The sequence below is a fragment of the Pteronotus mesoamericanus genome, unplaced genomic scaffold (genome assembly GCF_021234165.1).
Source record: "Pteronotus mesoamericanus isolate MK-2021 breed Mesoamerican mustached bat unplaced genomic scaffold, CSHL_Meso_final scaffold_54, whole genome shotgun sequence".
In the NCBI taxonomy this organism is placed as follows: Eukaryota; Metazoa; Chordata; class Mammalia; order Chiroptera; family Mormoopidae; genus Pteronotus; species Pteronotus mesoamericanus.
In genome coordinates, this window is record NW_026555321.1 from 40,906,489 (window position 1) to 40,931,674 (window position 25,186).

At 44.9% G+C, this 25,186-nt stretch overlaps 1 protein-coding gene across 1 annotated transcript in view; it reads right to left on the reverse strand.

The window, feature by feature from the left end:
• ARHGEF3 (Rho guanine nucleotide exchange factor 3) overlaps window positions 1-25,186 on the reverse strand; it is a 315,180-nt gene that overhangs the window by 256,084 nt on the left and 33,910 nt on the right. The window contains exon 2 of the mRNA XM_054595578.1: window positions 23,509-23,601. Coding sequence (XP_054451553.1) covers window positions 23,509-23,552 — 44 coding nt within the window. The 5' untranslated portion in view covers window positions 23,553-23,601. The remainder of the gene's footprint in view (window positions 1-23,508; window positions 23,602-25,186) is intronic.

Consider the following 25,186-nt stretch of genomic DNA (forward strand, 5'->3'; position numbering starts at 1 on the left):
ATCCATCTCTACCCAGCCAACAAACCAACATCTCCCCCAGACCATGAACACCACAAGAATCTTCCTTCTGATATTCGGGGCTTTTCCCCTGCCTGAGTTTTCCCTCAGCTTCAGGGCACTTCCCTGCTTAGGACTCTTTAAGCTTAAAATCAAGTCTACCCATAGAAAGAGAGAAGCCAGGACAGTGGCTCCCCGCTCCCCACCCCCCATGCAGAGAACGCCACGGGAGCGCTTCTGGGGCACCAGTCCTGCTGTGTTTCTTGGGCTGGGCGCTGACAGTGAAGGTGTATTTGGTGTGTGAAAACTCAGGAAGCTGTGTGGTTATTTGTAACCTTTCTGCATGTATGTTACTTGTCTATAAAAAGTTAATATATAAACCGCTGATTCACATGAATTCTCAGTTTGTTCTAGAACTTTAGGGGATAGAGATGGAGGCGGGGGAATCAATAACACCGCAGAAATCATAGACTTCCTTTCTCAACAGCCTGAAAAACCAGTTGTTCCTGCTGTTGAGAGTCAGAGATTGCACTGGTTTCAGAAACATTTCCAACAGCCCTGAAGGAAAGGCAGTCACAAAAGAGCTGCCGTTGCACATGGCTCCGGCTGAGGCTGAGCTAGAACTAATTTGTTTATTCTAAGATGAGGCTTGGAAAGGACCATTTGGTCTTCCAGATGAAAGCAGGTAGCCAGTACTGTTTCCTACAGGACCTCCTATTTAAAAAAAAAAAAAAAATGGCCTGGTTGCACAAAGGGAATGGAAGCTTTAACTGTAGCACCCACTGGGATTCTTTTTTATGTTTTTTGGGGTTTTTTATATAGAGGTCATGCCTGAAGCGCTTGCCCCATCCCTCCCCTTTTACCTCCTTGTGTAGCCTCTTCCTAGCTGGCCACGCACAGGTGTGTTCCAGGAACTCTGCTGCTCATGAGTCACCCTCCCGGAGCCTGACAGCTGCTCCTGGATCCTGATCAATTTCCTTCAAGAGACTGACTTTGGTGTTTGGGGTTCGCAGTGCTAAAACTTGCAAAAATAAAGCTTCTCTCATTTTTATGAGCAACTGAGCAGCACATGAGGCTCCAGCCCCTCCCCTCGCCTCCTGCCTAATAGGAAACACTCATTTCTGAGCTCCTCGGTCAGAGAGGCATCTGGCCACACCAACCATTTAGCAAAGGCAAATTTCTCGTCACTTTATCCCAGCAGGGCTGCTCCTCTGGGCACCAGGGTTTGATGTCTGCCTGGTCTTTTCTGGCCAAAGGACAAGGCTGAATTAGCCTGACACCACAGGAATCATCCTAGCCCCCAAAATATTTTAAACTGTATAGATTCTTAGGCAAAAAATTCTCTGTTGAGCCACACTGAATGTACTTTCCCAGAACAGATTAAACTTCAGCAATATTAAATCCCTGCACTTTTCAGTGTGATAAATCTGAGGAGAGGGCTCTGCCAAGAACAGCCTCTCCCGGGTGCGTGTGAGGGAGCCCAAGTCATCCGAGGGTGAAGACTGACGCTTATGCTTCCTGGGGCCCCCTCCTCCTGCCGTCATTCCACTTGCTCCACAGCAGAGTTTGGGTTGGCACCTGCAATAAAACTGCTCACTAGCCCTCCTGGAAGCTGACCAGAAACATACTGTCTGGGTGGAACTGGAGGAGAAAGGTCTGTGACCAGGCCCCAGAGATCTGGATTCAAATTCACCTCTGAAACCATGGACAAGTCACCTCTCTCTGGACTTCAGTTTCCTCATCTGTGAAACTTAAAGGCACAAGCACAGGATCTCTCGAGTCCCTTGCAAGCTGGTAGCTTTTCCATTCCAACCCAGAGACATATTTTTTTTTTTAATTTTCCCAATTAGTTGCCAACCTTTCAAAATCTGGAGAGTTCTCAAGAGAATTGAGGGGGTTTACATTAAGATTCTCCTTTCTGGACAACCGTGGCAGTCAGCAGGTCTGGCCACAGTGGGTCCTCATTCCCAATAGGAGGCTGGGCCGAGGAAAGGGAGAGCTCTCCTGGGAAGGGGCTGAACCACCAAGGGCTGCCTTCATTCTCATCACTGGCTGGCCCTGTCAGCATTTAACCTTGGGACTTCTGTTCTTAAGTCTGGCTTATTTTTTTTTCCCTTTAACATATTGCTTAACTTTTCACTTTTCACTTCAGCTGGAACATACATGAATAAACTCTGAAATCAAAATATTTCACAAAAATCAGTACAAAAAATCCATGAAGTGGGAATCCACAAAGCCAGGGACCTGTGCCCCAGCCTGCCAACAATTCTAACATTGACCGTCCAAAGACCCAGAGCTCGTTTAAAGGTCCTCCCCGGACTCTCTGACCTCCGTGAGCCGTCTCACACCATCCGCACCCCTCACCCCAGCCCCTCAGCCAGGGACTCGTGTTTGGAAGGCAGGACAGTGAGGTCAGAGGTGGGCGGCTTTCTGAGGAGGTCGGAGCCACATCTGCATTTTGTCATCTGCTGGGTGGGCCAGGGTGTGCAGGGCTGCCTATGGGCCTGCCAAGTTGCTGGAGGAGATGAAACAACTATTACAGCAAGAAGTGAGCAAGAGAGAGCATGGGGAAGAGCCTCAGTGAGTCCTGTGCTGGGCAGTGGGGCAAGGAAGTAAGACTTTGTTCCCCATCTCTTTAAAGGAAACACGGAGCCAAGAAATGCAGGAATGAAAACTAAGTTCTCAAATTCGTTGGTAATATTAGTGTAACAAAAATGACAGTGACAATATCAACCGCCACAGCAGCATGACAGTTAACACTCAGTGAGCTCTTACTCCGTGCCAGGAGCTGGTATTATCATCATCCCTATTTTCGAGATAATAAAACTGAGGCCCAGCAAGACCACAAACTTGAACAAGATCAAATGACAGCAAGTGATGGAGCAGTAACTGGATCCCAGGCAGCTGCCCCCGGAGCCCACGCTTCTGACCACTAGGCTCTCTGCTGACACAACACAGGGCCTTCGATGTTCAGGATCCAGTGACACACACTCCTTTCCACATTCTTACATTATAAAAAAATCAAGTGGAATTTGTCTTCCTGTGTACTGCTCACTGTGTAATAACTGCACATAAACATCTAAATGCATGGGTTCTTCATTATACAGACCTGTACACACAAAACTATCTACACTATTCTTTCTGCATGGTTTGGAAGATGTTTCAGGTGAATCTTGACCATTTGCCATCTGTACCTTGCTCGCTAGTTTTACTTGTGTAAATTGCCCGACTTGTCTTCTGCCCCATGCACAGTAAAGTATCTGCCTTGTCAGAGCCCTGGCTCCCAAGACACCCAGCCATGGAAGAACAAAGGACCCCAATGTTTGTGAAAAGGCCTGAATAGCGGGGAGAGCTCTCTTGAACAACAGATATGGGTGGTTGTACAAAATATACTTGACTCCAAGCGACACTGGGCTCTCGCTCGCTGTCTCTCATTCTTAATTTACACACAATCAAATAAACTTAGGAAGAAGACATCAGAAGCAGCAAAATTTGAAGAAGAAAATGAGCAAAAGAGGAGGGTGCTAACAGGTGACATAGGATTCCCAGGAAGAAGACCAGAAGGAAATTTCAAAGCAGGATTTAGTCCCAGGGAAAAGGTTTCCATCCCCTCCTGGTTATGGGCCCATGGATACAGGGCTGCATGCAAGGTAAGTCTAGGAGGGAAGGTGAAACTGGGACCCGTGTGCAGCCAGGAGGGAGGCTTGCAGCCTAATGAAGTAACACAATCACAGGTGATGGAAACGAGTAAGTTTTAGGCATGCAGAGGTAAATTTAAACCACTAAGAGGGAACTCCCTGAAGAATCCCACTTAAACACACTGACGACGGCAATTCAAGTCTGGCAGTGAGCTGCTCTCAACCCACCTACCCAGCGACAAATAAATACAGGCCTCCACTTTTGCCCCAGAGGGGACGTTTGGCAATGCGTAAAGACAACATTTTTGGTTGTCACAACTTGGGGAGAATGATTGCTACTGACATCTAGTTGAGTACAGACTAGAGATGCTGCTAAGTATCCTACAACGCACAGGACAGCCCCACAACAAAGAATTGTCCTGTGCCATATGTCAATGGTGCCAAAGCTGAGAACCTAGATCTAAACCAAAGCAAAGGCAGCAGCTGCGGATTTGACATCAGAAAGAAAGGTGTCCAAACAGCCACTTATTTACTTGCTATGTGATCTTGGACTTTGGTCTTTTCACCTGTACAAAGAGATAATCACTCAAACCATGACTATGCTGGGGAGCAGGTTAACCTCTTTTGTGAGACCTCTTTTTGGAAGTGCTTTGTCAGTTGCAGGCCTTGCTCCAGCATCGTTCACTGACTTCACTGAGGAGAAAGAGAAGCGGCCGAGTCTGGGGTGGGGGCCGGGGGGTGGGTGGTGGCGATGCTTAGAGTGGCCAGCAAGACTGGGTCCTGCATGGTACCTACTGAGGATGCAAACTCCTTCATGGAGGGGCTGGGACTTCACTGCTCCCCATCAGGCCGTGCCAGGATGGGTGGGGCTGATTACAGTATGCGGTCTCCAGGGCGGGATATCCACTCCAGGACCTGCCTCAAAACCCAGGAACTGCTATCACTCCTACAACACAACCACAATAATAATAATAACAACAACAACAACAAACAACGACAACATCTGATATCCATTGAGCCTTAACCTATGCCTGGCCAAGAACTAGGCTCCCTTCATGGGCTATCTCATTTAGTCCTCACAACTACCATAAAAGGTGGGTAGGGTGATTATCTCTATTTTGCAGGTGAACTAAAGGGATTGCCCAAGGCCTCACAGCCCAGACAAAACTAGCCTTCAAACCTAGGACTGGGATGTCACAGTCAGTCCACAGCCTTAACCACAACAGCACTACCTGGACCTCCATATGCTAGAAGAAGGCCAGAAACCAAGCTGCATGGACAGAACAATTTTAATAAAAATAATCAATATGTGTGCATATGTATAGCAATGCAAGAAGAAATTTTCCTGCAGTAATAACTGACTAACAGCATTTACTGCTGAGTGGCAGCATTACAAGTGATTTTTAAATTTTCTCTTTATATTTTTCTAAACTTCTCAAAGTTTTTTTACAATAAATTAATAGTTAATAATATTAGTTAATAAATTAATGTTTAATAATATTAATTGTTAAGTTACTGAAACATAATAAAATAGTTAATACTATAATAAAAATTAAATTTACAAAAGTAATAATTAGTAATTTTTGTTTTTAATTTTTTATTATTTATTTATTTATTTATTTATTTTTAGACAGGGGGAAGGGAAGGAGAGAGAGCAACATCAATGTGTGGTTGCCTCTCGTGTACCCGCTATTGGGGACCTGGCCCACAACCCAGGCATGCGCCCTGATTGGGAATTGAACCAGCAATCCTTTGGTTTGCAGGCTGGTGCTCAGTCCACTGAACCACATTAGCCAGGGGTTTTTTTTTAAGTTTTTAAACTTATAAACTATAGTAAAAATCTGCCAAACAACCTGTGATTATTAATTATCTAGACCAGAAGTTGGCAAACTACGGCCTGATGGCCAAATCTAGCACTCTGCCTACTTAGATAAATAAAGTTTTACTGGAACAGAGCCACACCCATTCATGTATATAAATGTCTATGCCTGCTTTTTGCTACAGCCGCGTAGTAGTTGTGCACAGACACATGGAAACACTGTACACCCTTTCTAATCTGGCCTAGAGAGGGGCCTCTTACTTCCCTACCTCCAAATTTCTCCTTACAATGTATCTGCTTGTTTTGCTATGGTGACAAGTGATTATACCTAATGAATTTCAAGCCCCTCCTTAGAAAGGTGTCCATATGGTCTTGTATTTTTATAAAATTTAAAAAATAATATTGTAAAATTATTTTTCTTGAAGCCCCCCCAACAAAATTATATGTTTTAGCCCTAGACATTTCACCACACTTGTCCCATTGTCAAGACCACAGCGTGTTCAGGGGCAAGAAAGGACTTGTCCCACAAACCCCCATGCAGCTCCAGGCACGACGAGCTCTTTGGTTTCCAATCCCCAAATGGTCAACTCTCACAGACTGAGGAACTAGCCTTCACGACACACCTCCAGACACGACAAGGAAGGGGGCCACCCAACTCAGTCCTTGGGACCCACCAAGGAGCTCGGAGAGCAGACCATCCCAGTGGAGGACCCGCAATGACACCCATACCCAAAAAGGAAAGAGGAACACACCTGCTCACACGTGCTGTTCTTCGGTCATTTGTTTCCTGCACTGAAATCCCACCATCCGATTTAATCCATATATTTCATGGTGCATAAATATGTATCATATGCTACATACGTCATGTAATCAATCACAGCACTTTCAAATGATGGCAGATGAGCTAAAGCTGCTTTAAAAAAAGCCATATTGCTCCCAAGAACAACAAAAAAGGGGGATCAAATTACATAGTATATGTGCAAATGTTTTATTGTCTATTTAAAAGACTTATCCAATGCACAGCACAACTGTTACGGTGGGGCATTCATATCAATCGAGATGCCTGCAGAGCCCAGTTGTCCAATCAAATGCCCACCCACACCTTTAAAGTTACTGGATAGTGCCCTTCTCTCTCTGGCTCTTGGTCCCTCCCTAGTCTATTCTCATCTCCCCTGTCCGGGAGGGAGCAATCTTAGTGGAACGCAGCTGGCAGTTTTGATAAGCAGGTGTCAGGAGTTTGAAAATGACCTTGCTCATCAGCTGGTGGGAACCCAGCAGACAAGGGAGTCACTGTATCACTGTCTACCAGGTCCCTGCCCCCAAAAGAAGGCACAGTGAGGCCTCGGGTAGAGAGGGAAGCTTTCTCTCTCTCTCTCTCTCTCTCACACACACACACACACACACACACACACACCCCACCCCCCACCCCAGGAGGAAGTCACCAGACAAAAGGAAATCCACATAATTTCACCCAGGAGAGGATGAATGTTTACTGAAGAGGAAAATAAAAATCTAACAGTGAAAATGTGTTGAGGCATTTCCCAAACAGCAGACATAGACAAAGTAGATTGATCCTTAGGAAAATCTAGGGGGAAACTGGCATTCTCCGTGGAGCTGGCAAATTCAATTACGGGAGAGCTGGTGAAGGTGGGAGCAGAGGGGTATACGTTCACCCAGCTGATTCCAGCGTCCAGATAACCAGGCTGGGTAAATGGCCGTTACTGTACCAGCCACTGGAAGGGGTCCAACATGCAGGACATGCTCTGTGAGAAAGAGAAAGTCCACTAACCCAGTTTCTAATTAAATGTGGGTTAACTGGCACTGCTCCTTGCAGCTCAAGGGGCTCATTCAGAGCTGAAAGGAGCATTTTTCAAAATAAAAAGGCTGAGCTGCCAAGCTAGCACCTTTTATTTTCTCACATCCTTTCAGTTGCTCAACTTGATCCATTGCTAGTTGAGTTACGTCCTTGGTCCTGGGAGAAATAAACCCTCCCCGTCCCTACCCGCTCCCATGGTGCAATGACCAACTCCCTCTGGGCACACGTAGGATTGGACTCCATTCCGCTTTCCTCACGGTGTGGTCACTGCTGCCCAAGGATGAGTCACCGATGAAAGCCACACATTGTCCCCAATGGACAAAACGCTCGACTCAGGAGAGTGGGCCATTCATGATTCTTCAAGAGCCGACCTCTTTCTGCAACTTCGAGGATGCTGCTGCCCAAGCATTCAGTCTTCTCTTCCCGAATCCGTTACTAACACAAGCATTCAGTCTTCTCTGCCTGAATTCCGTTACTAACACAAGCATTCAGTCTTTTCTGTCCGAATTCTGCTACTAACACAAGCATGAGGACAAACAGGCACGGGAGAGAACTTTCAGTGAGGCGCCCGTGCAGAGTACAAACTGAAAACCAAGGCAAACTTCCATCAAGATATTTAAAATTCAAAAAGAAAGAATAAAGATAAGCCACATTTTTATTAATGTGATTATTAGATAAAAATAATGTAACATTTATTGAACAGCAACTAAGTCACTGAGCTAAGAAAATGTGTTATATGCATTATCTCATTTAATCCTCAGAACTACCCTATAAGGTAGGTCCTATTCCTCACCTTATTTTATATTCAAGGAAACTAAGGCACAGAGAAATTAAGTAATTTGCCCAAGGTTACACAGTGGTACAGTCAGGATTTGAACCCAGGCAGTCTGTCCATTTCCAGAGCCTGTGTTCTTAAATACTATGCTACTGTTAATTTCTAAACTAATTTGGAATGGTAAAATTAGAGTTATCTGAAGTGTTCACATTTCCAGGAGATTGTGATATTTGTCATCTTACTTTTATGTCACTTCTCATCCTCCTCCCAAGAAATGCAATAACCTGGCTTTACAAATATAAAGACAGCATGTTCCAGACAGTGTGCTAAACATGTAACGCATATCTCATCTCATTTAACCCTCACAACCATCCTATGAGATTGGTATTAGTATTACCCTATTTACAGATAAAGACACTGAGGTTCAGGCAGATTAACATCCTTGCCCAAGGTAATAACACAGAGCAGGAATTTGAACTCAAGAATGTCCTATTCCAGAATCTACATTCTTTCTACTATATATACCATTTCTCACAGAATTTCAAGATTTTCCAGGGAAAAGACCCAAAAGTGTGATGCAATGAGGAGCGAGAATGACCAAGTTCAACTACTCAGCCAACTGGATCGCTGAGTGGGACGGCGGCAGCAGCAGGGGGCTGGCTGGTAGCCACACACCATCCACCTGGCCTCCAGCTTGTATTAGCCTGTGACCTTCAGCACATCTCCTCTCTTGCTGGATCTCAGTGTCCTCATTTTTGAGAGAAGAGCAAGAGAACAGGGGGCCTTCTGGCACCCTGATTAGACGACAGGCACTCGATGGGCACTTGCGGCATCTGAAGCAAGGACAGTTCTGTGGGCGGCTGACTCCCCTTGTGGATGGTAACTTCCCTTCTCCCTTCACAGCACAGGTCTTCAGGAGCAGGTGTCTAAGTCTGGCCTCAGGTCTCTACACCCAGGGGAGAGTTCTCAGGTGCAGCCTGAGGCCAGGCAGTGGGGAGGAAGTCACAGTTCTGGGAGGAGTTGAGGAGTGGAGCGAAAACAGGGGCTAGAGGGGAAGCTGGAATGGGGTACCTGGATCTAAGGGCTATAAACATGTAAAAACGCACTAAGTTTTGTCCTGAAGTTGGCACACATGCCACATATACTTACCACTGAATAAAGATTAGAAGAAAAAAATATTTGAAGAGATAATAAATCAGGTCAGGCTACTGTAAGTGCTTCACATAAAACAGTGGCCCCCCCACCTTATTGGCACCATGGACCAGTTTCATGGAAGATGGGTTGGGGTGAGCTTCACTCCCCCGCTGGGGGTGCCTGTGCGGAGACAGGAGTCAGAGGTCAGGCGAGCTTTGCTTGCGGCCCAGTTCTAACAGGTCCCCGACCTGTACGGTCCTCAGCCCCAGAGATTGAGGACCCCTGACTTAAAACATCTCACATCCCATCAGAGACACCCTTTTAAAAGTGTCTACCATCTAAGTTCATTATGTAAGGGGACAATACAGAATCACAAGATGCATTATTATGTTGGCTAGGGGGTCAGGGGTGAGAGGGAGTCCGGGGAAATCCTTCACTGAACAACCAAATTTCAAGGTGCCCAGCCAGTGCTTTAACTCTCCGCTCCTGTTTCTATCTTTAATTCAGTGGAGCAAATAAGGCCTAGAACTTCAGGTAGGGACTTAGAATCCTGATTCTGCAACTGACCTGCTGGGCCCTCAGCATGGGTCAGGAATCACGGCCCCTGGCAGCCTCCCCTCCCACTTGTGAAAAAGGACAGTGAGGACCACAGAAGAAAGGTCATTGCTGGCCCAGGCAGTGTGAACATCGGGTGTTTCTGCCACCCAGCACCTGATTCCCTGTTTGTGGGTAACAGCACTTGGTCTTTCCACTGGGGGACTGCCCCTCCTTCACTCTCAGTCCATGAGTCCCGATACGACTGGCTTTGTCCCCTCCACCCTCAAGTCACAGGAGACAGCATGTGGCCTAAGCTGAACGAATATGAGTGTACTTGGGAAGTCCTTTTGGAACAAGTGTGAATGATAAACTCTCACTCCACAGCTGCGGGAGAATGTCAGCCTTGAGCTCTGGGAGGTATCACTTGGAGGAAGCCATCCTGGGAATGAAGCCAATACAGAGGAGAGCAGGGCCAAATAAGGAAAGAAGAAGTCCGAGGCCTAATGACACTGAGCCCCCGGGTCCAGCCATGCCTGAAGCCACCTACTGTCGGGACTTCCATATATATGAGCCATGACATTCTCTATGCTGCTTAATCCAAACACCAATTGTTTCTGTCATCTGCAACAGTAACAAATCCTGACTAATGTAACCACTGCATGGAATCACAAGGTCTCTGAGTTACAAGGGGCACTGGAGGCCATCCATCCATGTTTTGCACAAATTGGGCATTTGATAATGGTATGTTGACCTAATGAATGATTTTTTTCATCATTCTAGCTCCAACTTCTCAAACTGAAGTAATGCTATCTTGTCAGTGTTTGCTATAAGCCACTGAGTAAAACAACAGCATATTTATAGGGCATTAATTTAAATGATGGCAAGTAGCTTAAAATACTTTTTTATTAAAAGAAATCTAGATCACAACCAAATGTGATTCATTCAAGGGATGCAAGGATCAGACAATGTTAGGAAATCTATCAATATAATTCATCTCATTAACAGAGTCAAAAGAAAAATATACATGTGTCCTTAGATGCTGATCTTATTAAATTTCAAGTTATTCCTGACTTTTTTTTAATCCTCACTCGAGGATATGTTTATTGATTTTAGATAGAAAGGAAGGGAGAGAGAGAAACATTGATCAGTTGCTTCCCTAAAGGGACCCCGATCAAGGATGGAACCCACAACCTTTTAGTGTATGGAGCTATATCTGACTTTTAAAAATCTCTTGGTTTAGTCAATGCAGCTGGCTCCTATGTCAGCCACGGCATGTTTGTCTGATTTTGCTGCTTTTCTGGGCCTGGAGCTAAACACAACTGAGGCCTAGAGGCATTGATACAGATCAGAACCTCATTGTCCTGGGGGCTTAATGCTTACGAGCTGTTCTCTGGCTCCCTTGTTCATTTCCCTCTAAGGGGGTCTAACCAGAATGACTACTAACATGCTAGGGGAGAAAAGGTAAGGGGAGAGTCCGAACTGCATGACCAGAAAGGCCGAGGGCTGGGGAGGGGGGCCAGGGGGGTACAGGGAGGTGGGTCTGAACCATATGACCAGCAATAAATTAAGGGAGGACATGTCACCCTGGGGGCAAAGTCCTTATTTCCCCAGTTTTACCTGTTGCTAGGCACCTGGGGCTTTTCACCCTGGTGACCTTCGGTATGTGGCCTGTCCTCCTTGCTCTGCTCTTGTCTAACTGCCTACCACAGCTTTATTTCCACAGCAGTATCATCATTCAAAATACTATATATTTTATATATTTTTTCTGCTTATTTTCTCTCCCATTTGCATATTGACTCTGGACAAGTAGGATTTTTGCCTGTTTTGTTTTTTGTTGTATTTTCAGCACCTAGAAAGATTATTGGCACATAGTAGGCTTGAATACATTTGTAGAATAAATGAATAAATAAGTTGTCATCAAGGAAAAAAATAATAAAAAATTAAAAATCTCTTAACAAAATACGAAGAGAGGGAAAATTCCTTAAGAGAGGTATAGCTCAAACCGAAAGCTGAGGTCACATTCCAGGGGAAACATTAGAGCACTTCCACACCAAAGTAAGCAGAAGTTAAAAATGACCCTAATATCACAAATGTTTAACATTATTCAGGAAGCATTTGCCATCCAATCAGACAAATTTAAAATGTTGTTCTACCAACTGGAGAGATAGAGGAAATGAAATTTTATTAACTTGCAGATGATTTTATTATGTGTCTGGAAAAATTCCTTCCCATAAGAAATAAAATAAGATCTGAAAAACTATTAGAACCAGTAGGACAATTTCATAATATTAATCAACATCAATAAGAGGTCATAAGTCAATAGTTTTCCTATATACAAAAAAAAAAACCCCCCAAAAACAAAACCATGGAAATGATAGTGATCGAGCCAACATCAATGATTAGTCTAAAACACATTCCTTCTGCTTTCTGTCATTTTCCCTCCTCTCTGCCTGTAGGAATTTTGGTGGAATGCTGGAAATGCCCAGCACAGCTCTAAACAAACACAGACCCATCAACCAGGTGCTTATATTGCCTTGACTCAACCACCTCTGCTGACTGGGGAAGCCATCTGCTGAAACTCATTCCCCAGTCACCTGGGCAAGCCCAGCAGGCCCCTCTCCAAAGTTTAATCTCCCTCCAAATCTTTTCCCCCACTCATCTAGGGGTCTTCATTCCAAATTCAAATTTGATTGTGTTGTTTCTCAACTTAAAATGATTCAGGGGCTTCCTGGGACCCTTAGGACAATCTAAGCTCTTTACTACCAAAGCTCACAGGGTTCACTCAGTCCCACCCCAGCCCAGACACCTTCCAGTCTCCTGCCCTACTCCATGATCCAGCCACACTGAGCTGCTGTCTCTTCTTCCAGCACACTGTTCTCTCTGGCCACGGGGTCTTTGCACATGCTGTTCCTTTCACATAGCTCATTCTTTTTTTTTTTTTAACTTTTTTATTTTATTTTTCAATTACAGTTTAAATTCAATATTGTTTTATATTAATTTCAGATGTACAGCATAGTGGTTAGACAATCATATACTTTACACAGTGATCCCCCTGGTATGTCAAATACCCACCGGGTACCACACATGATTATTACAGTATTATTGACTATATTCCCTATGCTGTACTTTACATCTCCAGGACTATTCTGTGACTACCAGTTCTTAATCCCTTCACCTTTTTCACCCAGCTCCCTAACCCCCCTCCCCTCTAGCAACCATCAGTCTGTTTCTGTATCTATGCCACATGACTCATTCTTTACTTGACTATCCCTCATGCATGCTTCCACCTTCTGATTATTATCTCTCTTGGGAAATGTTAGGTCCATCCCAGATTCCCCCCAGCTCCTCAGACTTCCCTGCTGTACACTTGCCACCCTGGGATTGGCATGTTTGGCCTGTTCCCTCCAGATTGTAAGGCTCACAGTAGCCAGTCTATGCCATTCACTGTACCCAGCACAGTGTCTGGTACCAAGCAGGCATTCAAGATAAAGGTCCTGGATTTTAAGTTAAATCATGCCTTCCCCAAATTGGCACAGGGTTCATTGCTTTGTGTCACATCTGACACTAATCTTGGTGCCTTGACTCACCATTCCAACTCCCTTGAGACAACAACAGCACATATAGATATGCTCACACCTGCACACGCTCACAACACTTGGGCAATTGGTCATTCTGCAAAACTTCCCTTCTGCCACGACATTCTAACCTTCAGGAGATCTTGTATCTACCTGAATTTTATAAACCGAGCATTGGAGACTGCTACATGAAGCACACTCTAGCTAAGCCTGACCTGGGTCTATTTAAAAATAAGAGATGTTTAAAATAAAAAGCGTGAAGACTTTCTCCGAAATGTCTCCCTTAGCATGCACGTGCCTGTAAGATCATAGCAAACAGACTCAATTTTATTTGAACATCTTAAACAAATAAGCAAACACAAATATCAGAGCAATACTTACATATGAATTTTTTCTATAATTTAAAAATAAAAAACTGCCCTGTGTTTAGGGTGAGAGAGAATTTTTTATTACAAAAGGTTTTCCTTCCAAACATGTGTTAGAATTATGGTCAATATAACATCTCTGCCAGGTCAAAACCAAAACACAATGCAGACTCTGGTCTTGACCAAGTGTCACCTCAGTCTCACCAAGCATGGGTCATCCTGACCTTAGGGGGGTGACAATGTGGCCAGCAAGCCCTGGTCACTAGAAATGCTGCTCCTAAACCTACTTCAGCCTCTGGGCTTCATTTGACATTCATGAGAGGAGGGACAGAGGAACAGGTAGATGGCACCATGAGGACACACTCAGACAAATCCAGAATGAGGATCTGATCCTTCAAATGCCAGGGCCATAGAGAATAGAAACAAGGGAAGGCCCTGCTCCGGATTGAAAGAAACAAAGAGACATAACAACCAAATGCAATGCTTCAGCCAAGAATGGTCCCTGGATGGCTGGGTGGTGGTTGAGAGACATGAAAAGAGCTGTAAAAGGTGTTTTGGCACAACCGAGGACATTTGAATATGAACTGGATATTAGCAGATATTCTAAACGTACTGTTAATTTACAGAGGTGTGTAATATTAGGTGATTATGCAGGAGAATTTTGTTATCTTAGGATATAGGCCAAAGTATTTAGGAGTAAAGTGTTAAAATGTCTACAACTTGTTTCCAAATGGTTTAGGGGGAAAAAAGTATGTATGTGTGTACACACACACACACACAGATCAGATGAGGCAAAATGCTTAAATAAAATCTAGGTGAAGGAAATACTATTCTAATAACTGTTCTGTAGGTTTGCAAATTTTCAAAATGTGCAGTTGGGTAGAAAAATACAATGTGAAACCTAGTTCCTTTGATAACACATAATAAACAGGTAAAGAACACAAAGAAAGGGGCTGTTGGGTATTTACCAGGTGACAAGAATTCTATCATTTCAGAACTCAAAATATACCTACTATCCACAAGCACAACATTCCCTTTTCAATACTAGTAGTTTTATGATACTTTTTTTTCATTTTCCACAAAAGGGGAAAGTGTGCCCTCTGCCTGGAATGCTTACTTCCCCGACCCCCACCCCCGCCCAGGGAAGCATCCCCCGATTTCATTAGAGAAGTGGAACCTCCCCGCTTTAATTTGCTTTGGAAAACAGAGAACAGGTTATTAAAACTCACCCACAACTCCATCACTATAACCCACAGAATATTTTGTCCATGTGAATACAAGGTTAACAGCTGGCTTTCCCAGCAATCAGAACCTCTGTGCAGGCTGGGACAGCATTAAGTTCCTGCTTGTTCATTATTAGAGCAGGGCACATGGTAGACACTCCATAAACACTTGTTAAGTGAATGAGGTATTATACAGCCCGTTGTGTGTACATGAAGATAAGGAAACAAGAAATGATTGACAAGTAAGAAGTATAACAAAATGGTGAACAACATTGAGAACTAAAAATTGGGGGGGGGGAGAAAAAAACACCCAAACTACCAAAACCAAAACAGTAGCTATATGGGGGGTCGGGATTGAGAAAATAAGTTGCCATGGAAAACTCCTAAGAGTGTCACCATTATACCAAAGAGATGAAGACTACAGTGACTTGGGGCTAAGGGGGCAGTAAGTAAAGCAAGGGGGGAAGTCCAGAAATGGTGAAAACTTTTCTCACTTGTTTAAATTCACAGATGGAAAAAAAAAAAAATCCTTCGTCCTGACATGAGGACATCCTGGCCAAAAAACAACTAGGCTTTGACTCTGACTAATTAATCGCCATCATTCAACGCTACAGGACACCCAGGCTCTAATTCCACCTCTGCTACTAACTACGCACAGCGCTCGCACTGGCAAATGAAAGGGTGGGTCTAAGGGAGAGATAAGATCACAACCAAAAGAAATGTAATGTATAGAGTATTGGATATAGACAATAACGTACTGTGAATATGTAATATGCTAAAAATCGTTACAATGGCAACCATATTACAATATATAAAGGTATCAAAGCAACATGCCATATACCTTAAATTTACATAATAGCACACGTCAAATTTACCCAAATTTTTAAAAAATCACATCCAATGATTTTATTCAAAGGACAAAAGAAATCTCTCTTTTTTCAATTGCTTGTAATTCTTTAGTTTTCTACATGTAATTTGTTATTCCTTTTCGAAATAAAGAAAAGATTCACATTTTCTTGAAGTACTTTTTAAAGAGGGGTTTATAAACAGATCAGAGTATCATATCCTGCTCTTGGCCATGGATCCTGAATAGAGTAGTTGGGAGACAGTGTTAGTCATGAAACTTCAAAACTATGAGCAATCTTCACCATTTTACATTTATATAATGCTCCCAGTTCACCAAGGAATTTCAGTTGTCCGGTCCCACCCACTCACTTCAGCAATCAGGAAACTGCCCTCAGAGGAGTGGCTCACACAGTGCTGTGCTGAAGCTGGGTCGCACTGGGAGAGCCGACGAGGCACACCTCGGTGACTTTGTGTTAGTAGGCTGAAGTTAGCCGTGGTGGGAATATTTACACCATGGAACTAGGTAAATGCTACAAATTTGAGCTTTTGTCCCCAACACTAGCCAATTTAACCTCTCCCTTCCCTTAATCCTACCCTCAACCAAGAGTTGACCTCAGGCCTTCCTCCTTTCTGCTCAGGGCTCCTTTTACCCTGTTTCTGCTTCCTGTTTAGTTTCCTGCCCTTGTAAAACCAGAAGCTGCACTGCAAAGCCCTCTAGGGCAGGGACCCCATTAGATTAATATCAGGACCCTGCCTGTCCTGGTCACAAATCTATCCCTGAGCCTGGGATGATGCCTGGCACACAACAGGCCCTTGATCCACAGCCATCCTTAAAGAAGACACTGGCTCCTGCTCAGGCAGCACACACACATACAACAGTGCACATAAGGGGACAAAGGCCACATGCAGCTCAAATCCCAGCAGCGATCCCGAGGAAAGCCTAAACCCAAGTTCTCATCCTCTTCTCCCACCTAAAGAACAAAATTCTCAAGACTCTCCCCATTCACACCCAAGCAGAACACCCCAGACAGAAACAGCGCTTCATAAATGCATCTTGCTCATTCTGCACTGCTCTAGGCCCAGTGAACATGTCAACCATCAGGGTTCACATGCCCCCACCCCCATCCTCATGCAGCTCTACAAGCCTGACTCTTGGGCCTCCGAGTTGAAAAGGTTGATCTAGCTCCAGACAAAGTGCAATGCTCTTGCCCGGCAGGAATTTTCTATCAGACTCCCCAGGAAGGAGATTGATGCACATGTTCTCCACCTGGCAGGATCCAGCATCAGGACAGATGCTGCCTTGCACCCGCCACTATCTGTCCACAGGGCAGGGGCTGGGTGAGCTTCCGCTCCCAGATGAATGTGGGCCAGACACAAAACCCTCAATGATACTCCTTTCCCACCTGCTGTGTCCCATGAGTTGTGTTCCCTGGTGCCACCTCACGGTGCTGTGCCCTTTTGAGTCCCTCCAGTTTGTATGTTTTAAAACATTTCCCAGGTTCACACTGTGTACCAGAGCCTGCTACATGCATCCTCCTTTAGGCCCTTCTTGTGTCCCAGTGCATACATGCATCATCCCTCTAGACTGTAAGCATGGTCCACAGCTGACTGTATCCCCAGGATGCCTGATGGAGTGCTGAGCACATGGTAGGTACTCATATAATTATGGAATGGTTTTTTTTCAAAAAGTGATCACCACACCTTAGTGATTGTCATAGGAAAGTAGAGGGCATGCATTCTAACAGCTCCTCTTGGCTCTGTGTTTGGTGGAAGCATGATACCAGATTAATGCCATGTGCTCAGTGTCAGCCAAGTGCCAAGTGACCAAAAGCTAAACATTTCTTACCACACTGAACCTTCACATCTACTTTATGACCTAAGTACCACTGTTATCCACCTTCACAGGTGGTAGATTGAAACTTGGAAACTTCAACAACCACACCAGGACCTCACCACCTCCCCTAAGACCCTCCTGGCAGTTCCCTTGTCACCAGGGCCACCCTGTGAGAAGGAGGCTGCCTAGATGGGCTCCCAATGAGACCAGAATACCCACTCTCTGCGCCTCAATGGATTATCTTGGCCCACGCCCAGTCCCACCCGCTGGCAGCCACAGCAGCTGCTCCCTACTGAGCTCCCATCTGCAGGGAGGAGGCAAGATGAAGGTTCCCATCAAATAAGGAGCAGGGGCGTGGTGTCTGACACACAGTAGGTGCCCACTCATATTTCTGAACTGACAGGTGGAGGGGTTCGATAACAACAAGGGGCCAAAGGCTGCCTGTGAGAAGGACCTCAGCTGGCTGGGAGCCAACCCCACTTTCCCTGAGGAGAGGGGCTCAGTGGAAGCTCTGTCCACAGACCTTACACCCACTGCAGGAACAGTTTTGCTCCTGTGATTTATGGACATTTTGTCTTTTAACCATGCAAATTTATTGTGAGGAGACGTATTCCCATAGTATTTGTTGACTGAGCAACCGTTACTTGCCACTTGTACTTCTGGGTGCTGATTAACAAGAACACAGCCTTTCTAGCAAATTAGGCCCCAGGGGAGTGTGGTTTTCTGCTGCCAGCAGTGAGTGTGGGTGGATCACATCGCTTCTCTGTGCCTCAGTGTCCTCAGCTGTGCAGCAATGGAGTTAGGCAAGCAAATTTCTGATGTTCAAAGAGAAGAGTTTTGAGGGGCCAAGTGCTTGCCCTTTTTGTAAACCCTTCCAATAAATGAACCTGTGGCAAAATGGGCAGATAGTGAGGATTAAGCCGTCCTGGCAAAATGTAAAAGTTCAAGTTTGTTCATTTGCTCATTCATTCATCCACGTATGCATGTGTCTGGCAGGTCAGTCAGGCAGTCAGTTAATATCCCATCACTGCTCAGCAGCCGTAAACCCTTGAGGAAAATGCTCAAAGAAGGGACTCGGCTTTCCAGGCAGGGCCTTCCTTCACTCTCAGATTGCACAAATGCATGTTGTTTCTTTGTAAATAAAAATCACTTCTGGCCTTGTAAATAAAAAACATGCTCATCTCTTCCAGTGTGTTTTCAGCATCTCCTTGGTGCCAGCTCCACTAGACTTCATTCTCCTGCAAGGCAAGGTCATGTTTGGGCGTGGCACCCTCACCTCTAGCCCAGGCAGGGCCCAGCACACAGTAGGCTCTCCGCCTGTGAGAGTGGCTTTGGTGGATTGAACTGGCTAGAAAACAGAGAGGTTTTTAGATGGCAGCGTGAAGGCCTGTACCCCAAATTGAGATTTGCCCCAGAATCCTGTGCGGCATTAGTGCTCAGGGCGTAGGGTGATCTGTACCACCTTTAGACTAGATTAGCTCCCCGCCTCCTTAGTTGTTCTCTTCTCAGAACTGCTTATCAGCTCCCATCTCAGCTTTAGGCCAGAGTTGTTTTGGTTACTGACTTTTATTAGCTCTCCGTTCACTGCCCAAAGGGATGTGTGTGTTGCCTGCTCCACTTCCTCCTCCCTCTGGGAGTCCAGCTATTGACCTTGAGAAGCTGGAAGCCCAACACAAGGGAGAATGTAACCTCTCCTGATCTGAGGCTGTAGCCTTAACTCTCTGACTCACCAGTGCTGTGACCTGGGACAAAGCACTTTACCCCTCAAAGGTGACTGCTTGGAGATCCCATCAGCATTTCCCACAGTCTGCTTCTCAGAACATGGTTTCATCCAAACATCAATAGGCATTGCCGGGAAAAAATGGAGACTCTCACCAAACTTGTTTGGGCACTGCTGGCTTAAGCTCGGTCAAATGTGGTGTTTCTCACAGGACCCAACAGAATCTATAAAGGTCAGTGTGCGTGGAGGCATCTCTCAAGAGAAGTGATCTGCTGCTGCCCAGATCATGCCGCAGACAGGCTGGACAGGGAGATCTTGAGGAAAGAGGGTGAGAGAAGGCCAGGGGCTTTCTCACTTGAGAGTGTCAAAGACACAGGTTTTAGCCTGAGCCCTTTAATTATCTGTGATAGTAGGGCAGGTACTTAAAACTGGTTTTTCATCTGGCAAAATGGGGCAAACAATGCATATTCTGTTCAGCTGCTGTGATATTTGGAGCCAATGAATATAAAAACCCCTCAGGAGGTGGCCAAAATTAGCAGATATTATTACAACTTGCTGTGTAGGAGATTAGCCGGGCTCACTGAAGGGCTTTTTCAATGGCTTCTTGGCAGATCCTCTAAGACGCTGTCCTAATTAATACCTTAGGCCAATACAAGGACAGACAGACTTGGTTTGGTGAAAAAACCACAATGAAGCAGAACGTGGGGTTCAGGAGACACGCCCAAGTACACACAGCCAGGTGTTTGTCTACAATAATATTTTAAAGTTCTTAATGAAAATAAAATGCTAAACTATTAAAAAAATCCAATGTCTGTGTCCTTGACTATTTTGCTTTATGTCCTAGGCACACCACTGAAGTACAGTGAACAAAACAAGCAAGGCCTGGCTCCATGGAATTCACAGTCCAAGGGGAGAGGTAGACACTAAAATAATAAATACACAGAGGATGAGAGACTGAGTTACCTGACTGCCATTTCTAAAACACAAGTCTGGACTTATCAATCTCCTGATAGAAAAATTTTCCTGGGTTCCTCACTCTGTGTAGCAATAAAAATAAACAAAAATGGAAAACAGCTGCCTTTATTAGGTGCTTACTATATGCCAGGTGCTTTACTGTGATTAACTCAGGACATGCCCCAACAAACCATTGCAGGAGATATTTATAATTGTCCCCATTAACCAAAGAAGAATTGAAGTTTTCCACTTAACCATTGCTCATAGTGTATGCAGCTGCCTCCTCAGCCTCCAAGACTCAGAATTCCCTAAGGATTCATATTCTAACCACTTTTGTCCCTGGTATACACAGTAGTATTCAATAAATGCCCCTGAATTAATAATCAATTGATTGACCAATGGGCTAGTTTCCTTCAAGGCACTATCTGCTAATAAACTCTAGGTTTGGAACCAGAGCTGATCACTCTCCTGATAATCACATGTGCAGTAGCCGTGATGTTGTGTAAAGAGTCAGGGCCAGACTCTGGAGCCCTGAGACCAAGGTCTGTCTCTGCATGAACTTGGACCATCATTTCATCACTCTGGGTAGGCCTGACTGCTTAAAACTGTAATGACTGAAGACACAAGAAATGATAACAATGAACCTAGATCTCTTCTAGCTCTGGAGTTTAGGTCTCTGAAACATAATGAGAAGGGGTGTGCCCAGGAAGGCCTTTGAAATTGCACTCTGTCTGCTTTTAGAACTAGACCTAAAGTGAAATGTTTTAGGGTAGGGCGCTGATCAGGTCTATCGGGAGTGAGCAAAGAACCTCCTCTCCCTTCACAGCTCAATGGGTGTATTTATCTTAATAAAAGTAGATTTTCTCCCTGTGACAAATAGGCTCAACCTGGAAAACCTTTTTTCCAGGGAAGTGTTTTGGATGGAGTGTGGTTGCCTCCCCCCGTACCCCAGAACAGAGAGGCTAGTGTTGTGTAAGAGTCCACGTTCACATGCTGGAAGGGAATAAAAACTCAAAACCACCACTCCCAATCCTGCACTCTCCCCTGGGAAGGCCCCAGTGAGGAATAAAAACTGAGTGTGGTCAAGGCAACCACAAACATGGTGTGATGGCTCCACAGTTACGTCTACAAGGAGCACTCACCGCTCGGCCAAGTGTGAGTCTGTCAGTCGCTTAAAGTGAGAGCAATGAGTAGGAGCTAGGGCTCCACAGAGAAACAGAGTTTTTGTTGTTGTTATTCTTGCTGTTGGGATTGGTTTTAAATGAATTTCCGTCCTAATGTCACCTGCTGGCCATCAGGGGGTTAATATCACAACTTCCTAACTGATAGGACCATTGTGAAAATTAAATGAGATAAGCTAAGTGACCCACAGAGAGCCTGACGCATGGCAAATACTCATATTGGGGCCTGCGATGGTGGAGCGATGGTGACGGCGGCGGTGGTGACGGAGGTCGTGATGGGGCTCACGGTGACAGTGGCGGTGCCGACGGTGGTGGTTGCAGAGATAGTGGTAGTGGCGGTGATGTTGGTGGTGGTGCTGGTGGTGACGGTGGTGGTAGTAGGGATGGTGATGGTGATGGGGATGGTGGATAAAACAACCTGAAATAGAGAAATCCTACCACGGGCTCTTCAAAGCCCCCTTGGGAATCAAAAGAGAAGCAGGTAATCCTGTGACAACCTCTCCTAGAGAAGCATACTTGAATACTTTTCAGGAGACAGAATGAAGTGGCACCTGCTCCTGAGGAGGCCCAAGGCAGCCCAGATGGCCTGGGCCTCAGGAGAGGACACTGGGTCCCTGTGAGGAGAGAGGCTCACTGGGGCCATTGGGAGATGAAACCAGGTAGCAGAGAGACCTGAGACGATGAACTTCCCCAGAGTAAAGAGAAGGGGGAGGAAATTACAGAGAGAGGCCACTGCTCAACAACAGGCTGGTTGAAATGAAAAAGCACAAAGAGCAGAGGTGTGGCAGGAGGCGAGCAGGCAGGAAACCTGGTACCCTGTTGACAAGGTGCTCCGTGGAGAACGATTTGGCAATGTTTATTAAGATCTCAAACGCATACACAGAACGACCCAAGAACTTCACTTCTCAGTTACCACCTAAGAAAACAGTCTGTCCATGTGTTCAGGAGGCATATGCCAGAAGTATAACACAACAGTGTCAAAAAGGCGAAAAACAGAACCTGCCCACCTACACAAGCAGGAAAACAGCTCAATAAACAGGAAGGTTCTCATACTATGGATACATCATTCACTTTGCTGTAGCATAAAAACAAGATAGATTCACATTACTGTCTTGAAAACATTTTAAGACATATAATTGAATTATTTTAAAAGGTTACAAAATAGATCAATGAGCATAGTATTACAGCCTGTATTTAAAGAACAGAAAGAAAGAAAAAAGAAAGGAAGGGAAGAATGACTTTTTCCTATGTACAAAGGCACCTTAAAAACATTCTGGGAGGAAATGCACAAAGTGGATCACAGTGGGTAACTCAGGGAAAGGCAGGAGTAGGGAGAGGCTGGAGATAAATTTGGGGGAAGGGAGAGCGGGTCAGTGGGGACTGTATTCTTATTTTTAACTAGGAAAATGTATCCATGCACTTCCTGGGCATTAAATTAAATTAATACATTTATTTCTAAGAAAAAAAAGGAGATGGACGAAAGAAGAGACAATTTCAGGAAAAGATGTAGCTGCCAAGAGCAAGGTTTGCCTTTGCCTCCTCTTGAAGGACTGGCCACACACAAATGTGTAGACACAGCACATCTGAGCATGTGTCCACGGTTTGTTGGAATGAGTGTCCACGGTTTTTGGAATCAAATATTTAACTTTATACTACATTAGGTCTATCTATACCAGCCGTTCTTTCCAAATCCTGGAAACATTCCCTCATACTTAACAAAGGTATCTCTCTCCTGGTGTCAGAAATTAGGGATATTAATAGGGTACACATGAAATTTGGCTAGCTCTAAATTTTTGATGTCCTCCACTGACTTATACAGGCAAAGACAAAGTTATGCATTGCATTTAATTGTTACATATAAAAAAATTTTAAGCCCTCACTGGTATGGCTCAGTTGGCGGGAGCATCATCCTGTACACCAGAAGTCGGGGGTTTGATCCCTGGTTAGGGCGCATACCTACCTGGTGGGTTTGATCCCAGGTCGGGGTGCATATAAGAGGCCACCAATCAATGTTTCTCTCTCACATTGATGTTTCTCTCCACCCCCCATCAATAAATCTATTTTTAAAAATTTTTAATTTTTAGATATTTTTACCTTTCCTTGTGTTCTTCCATTCCTGTGAAGGCACACGGATTCATTACTGTGGAATTGTCTACAGACACAGCTTGGCAGGCCCAGGTTTTCTTTCTAAAAAAGCAAAACAAACAATATTTATACTGGGGTGCATTTATGTTATAAACACACAATAAGTAGCATTAAATACATAAAGTGGAGTATGTGAAAGGCTGTCCGGTGTCCAAGAAAATCCATTCTCCCCTTCCTCCACAGTTATTTAAGTTTTAACAGGGACTGCATTTCCCAGGCACCGCTGTAACTAGGTGCAGCCAGGACTCTGAATTCCCAGTGAAATGTGAGAGAAGATGATTATGTGCCACTTCTCTTTCCAGGTCTTAAGACATGGGATGGGCATGCCGCATCTTATGGTTCCCACTGGCTGGAATTCAGCTCTGACCATGCAGATGATGACAAAGCTCTTGGAAATAACAGAGCAACAAGACAGAAGGCACCTGGATCTGTGACTGCATGGAGCATGACCGTCTTCTCACCTTGCCCTTTGAGTCACTATTTCATTGGGTCCTGTTTTTATGACTACTTAACTCTCATCCCAGTTGGCACAATGATTAAGTATTTTCACCGAGACCCGTCTGACGGCAGATTTGGTTATTTGAAGCTTGGGGTGTGCTGTGTCTATGGAGACAGGTGAGGCCAAACTATTTTTGGTTACCATTTTAGTAAAACCATGTGCGTTTTCAAGTAGGTACATAATCAGTGTTTGATGGATAAAGAGGAGTTGATTAGCATGTATTACCTTCTAGTGTGAAGACTCTCAAGAGCCTGCAGGACACCTAGTACAGGGTTAGAAATGCTGGGATCCACGACCATGAGTGCTGAGCCTCATTTCACAAAGTGACCACTTGGAATGGTAAAACACCATCCAAGTGCAGACGATATCCACATTTAAGGATTCAAGTCTGTGTGCTTAGGAATGACAAAGACTAAAAGGAAGACAAGGGGACAGAGACAGGCAGAGCTAGAAAGCGATCATGCCAATGGGTGGAGGATTCCACCCACTATTCCACTCCCTGAGCATTTGCCCCAGAGGAGTCTGCGATGTCTGAGGATCACCCTTCAGTGTCAACACAAACCACATACTGCATTTGGTGTCAACCAGTCGTCAGTTTCAATGCTGTAAGAACTGGTTTTGCAGGCCATATTGAGGGACGATGTATTGGTCTCAGTAAAAGGAAGTTTAGGGTAATTTTGACACCCTGATCTTCCATGCTGGTATGTCCTTACGGCCCAGCTCCACCGCATTGGCTGTTGTGACTGCTGAGCCTCACGGGCCTGCTTGGCCAAACCTCTGCCCTATGCTCCACCATGACTCTGGCCTTTTCCCAGATGAAAACACCAGTTGGATTAACTTGCAGATCCAGGTGAGCAGGACCAGGTACCTGAGGCCCCAGCACCACATGGCGTTGTACAGTCAGTATCGGAGAGAATCCCCAGCCACAACTTCCAACACTGCTCCTTTAACTTGCAAAGGGCACATCATGACGTATTTTTAGCGTCTGGATCCTGGTCTGGGGCCACTGATCTGGCTGGCTTCCATCAGAGCTTAACTTCATCAGCTGAGATATATGTATTAGGGAGCACTCAAAACTAGGCAAAAGGGAAGATGTGGATCCCAGAAAGAAGGGAGATGGAAGGGTAG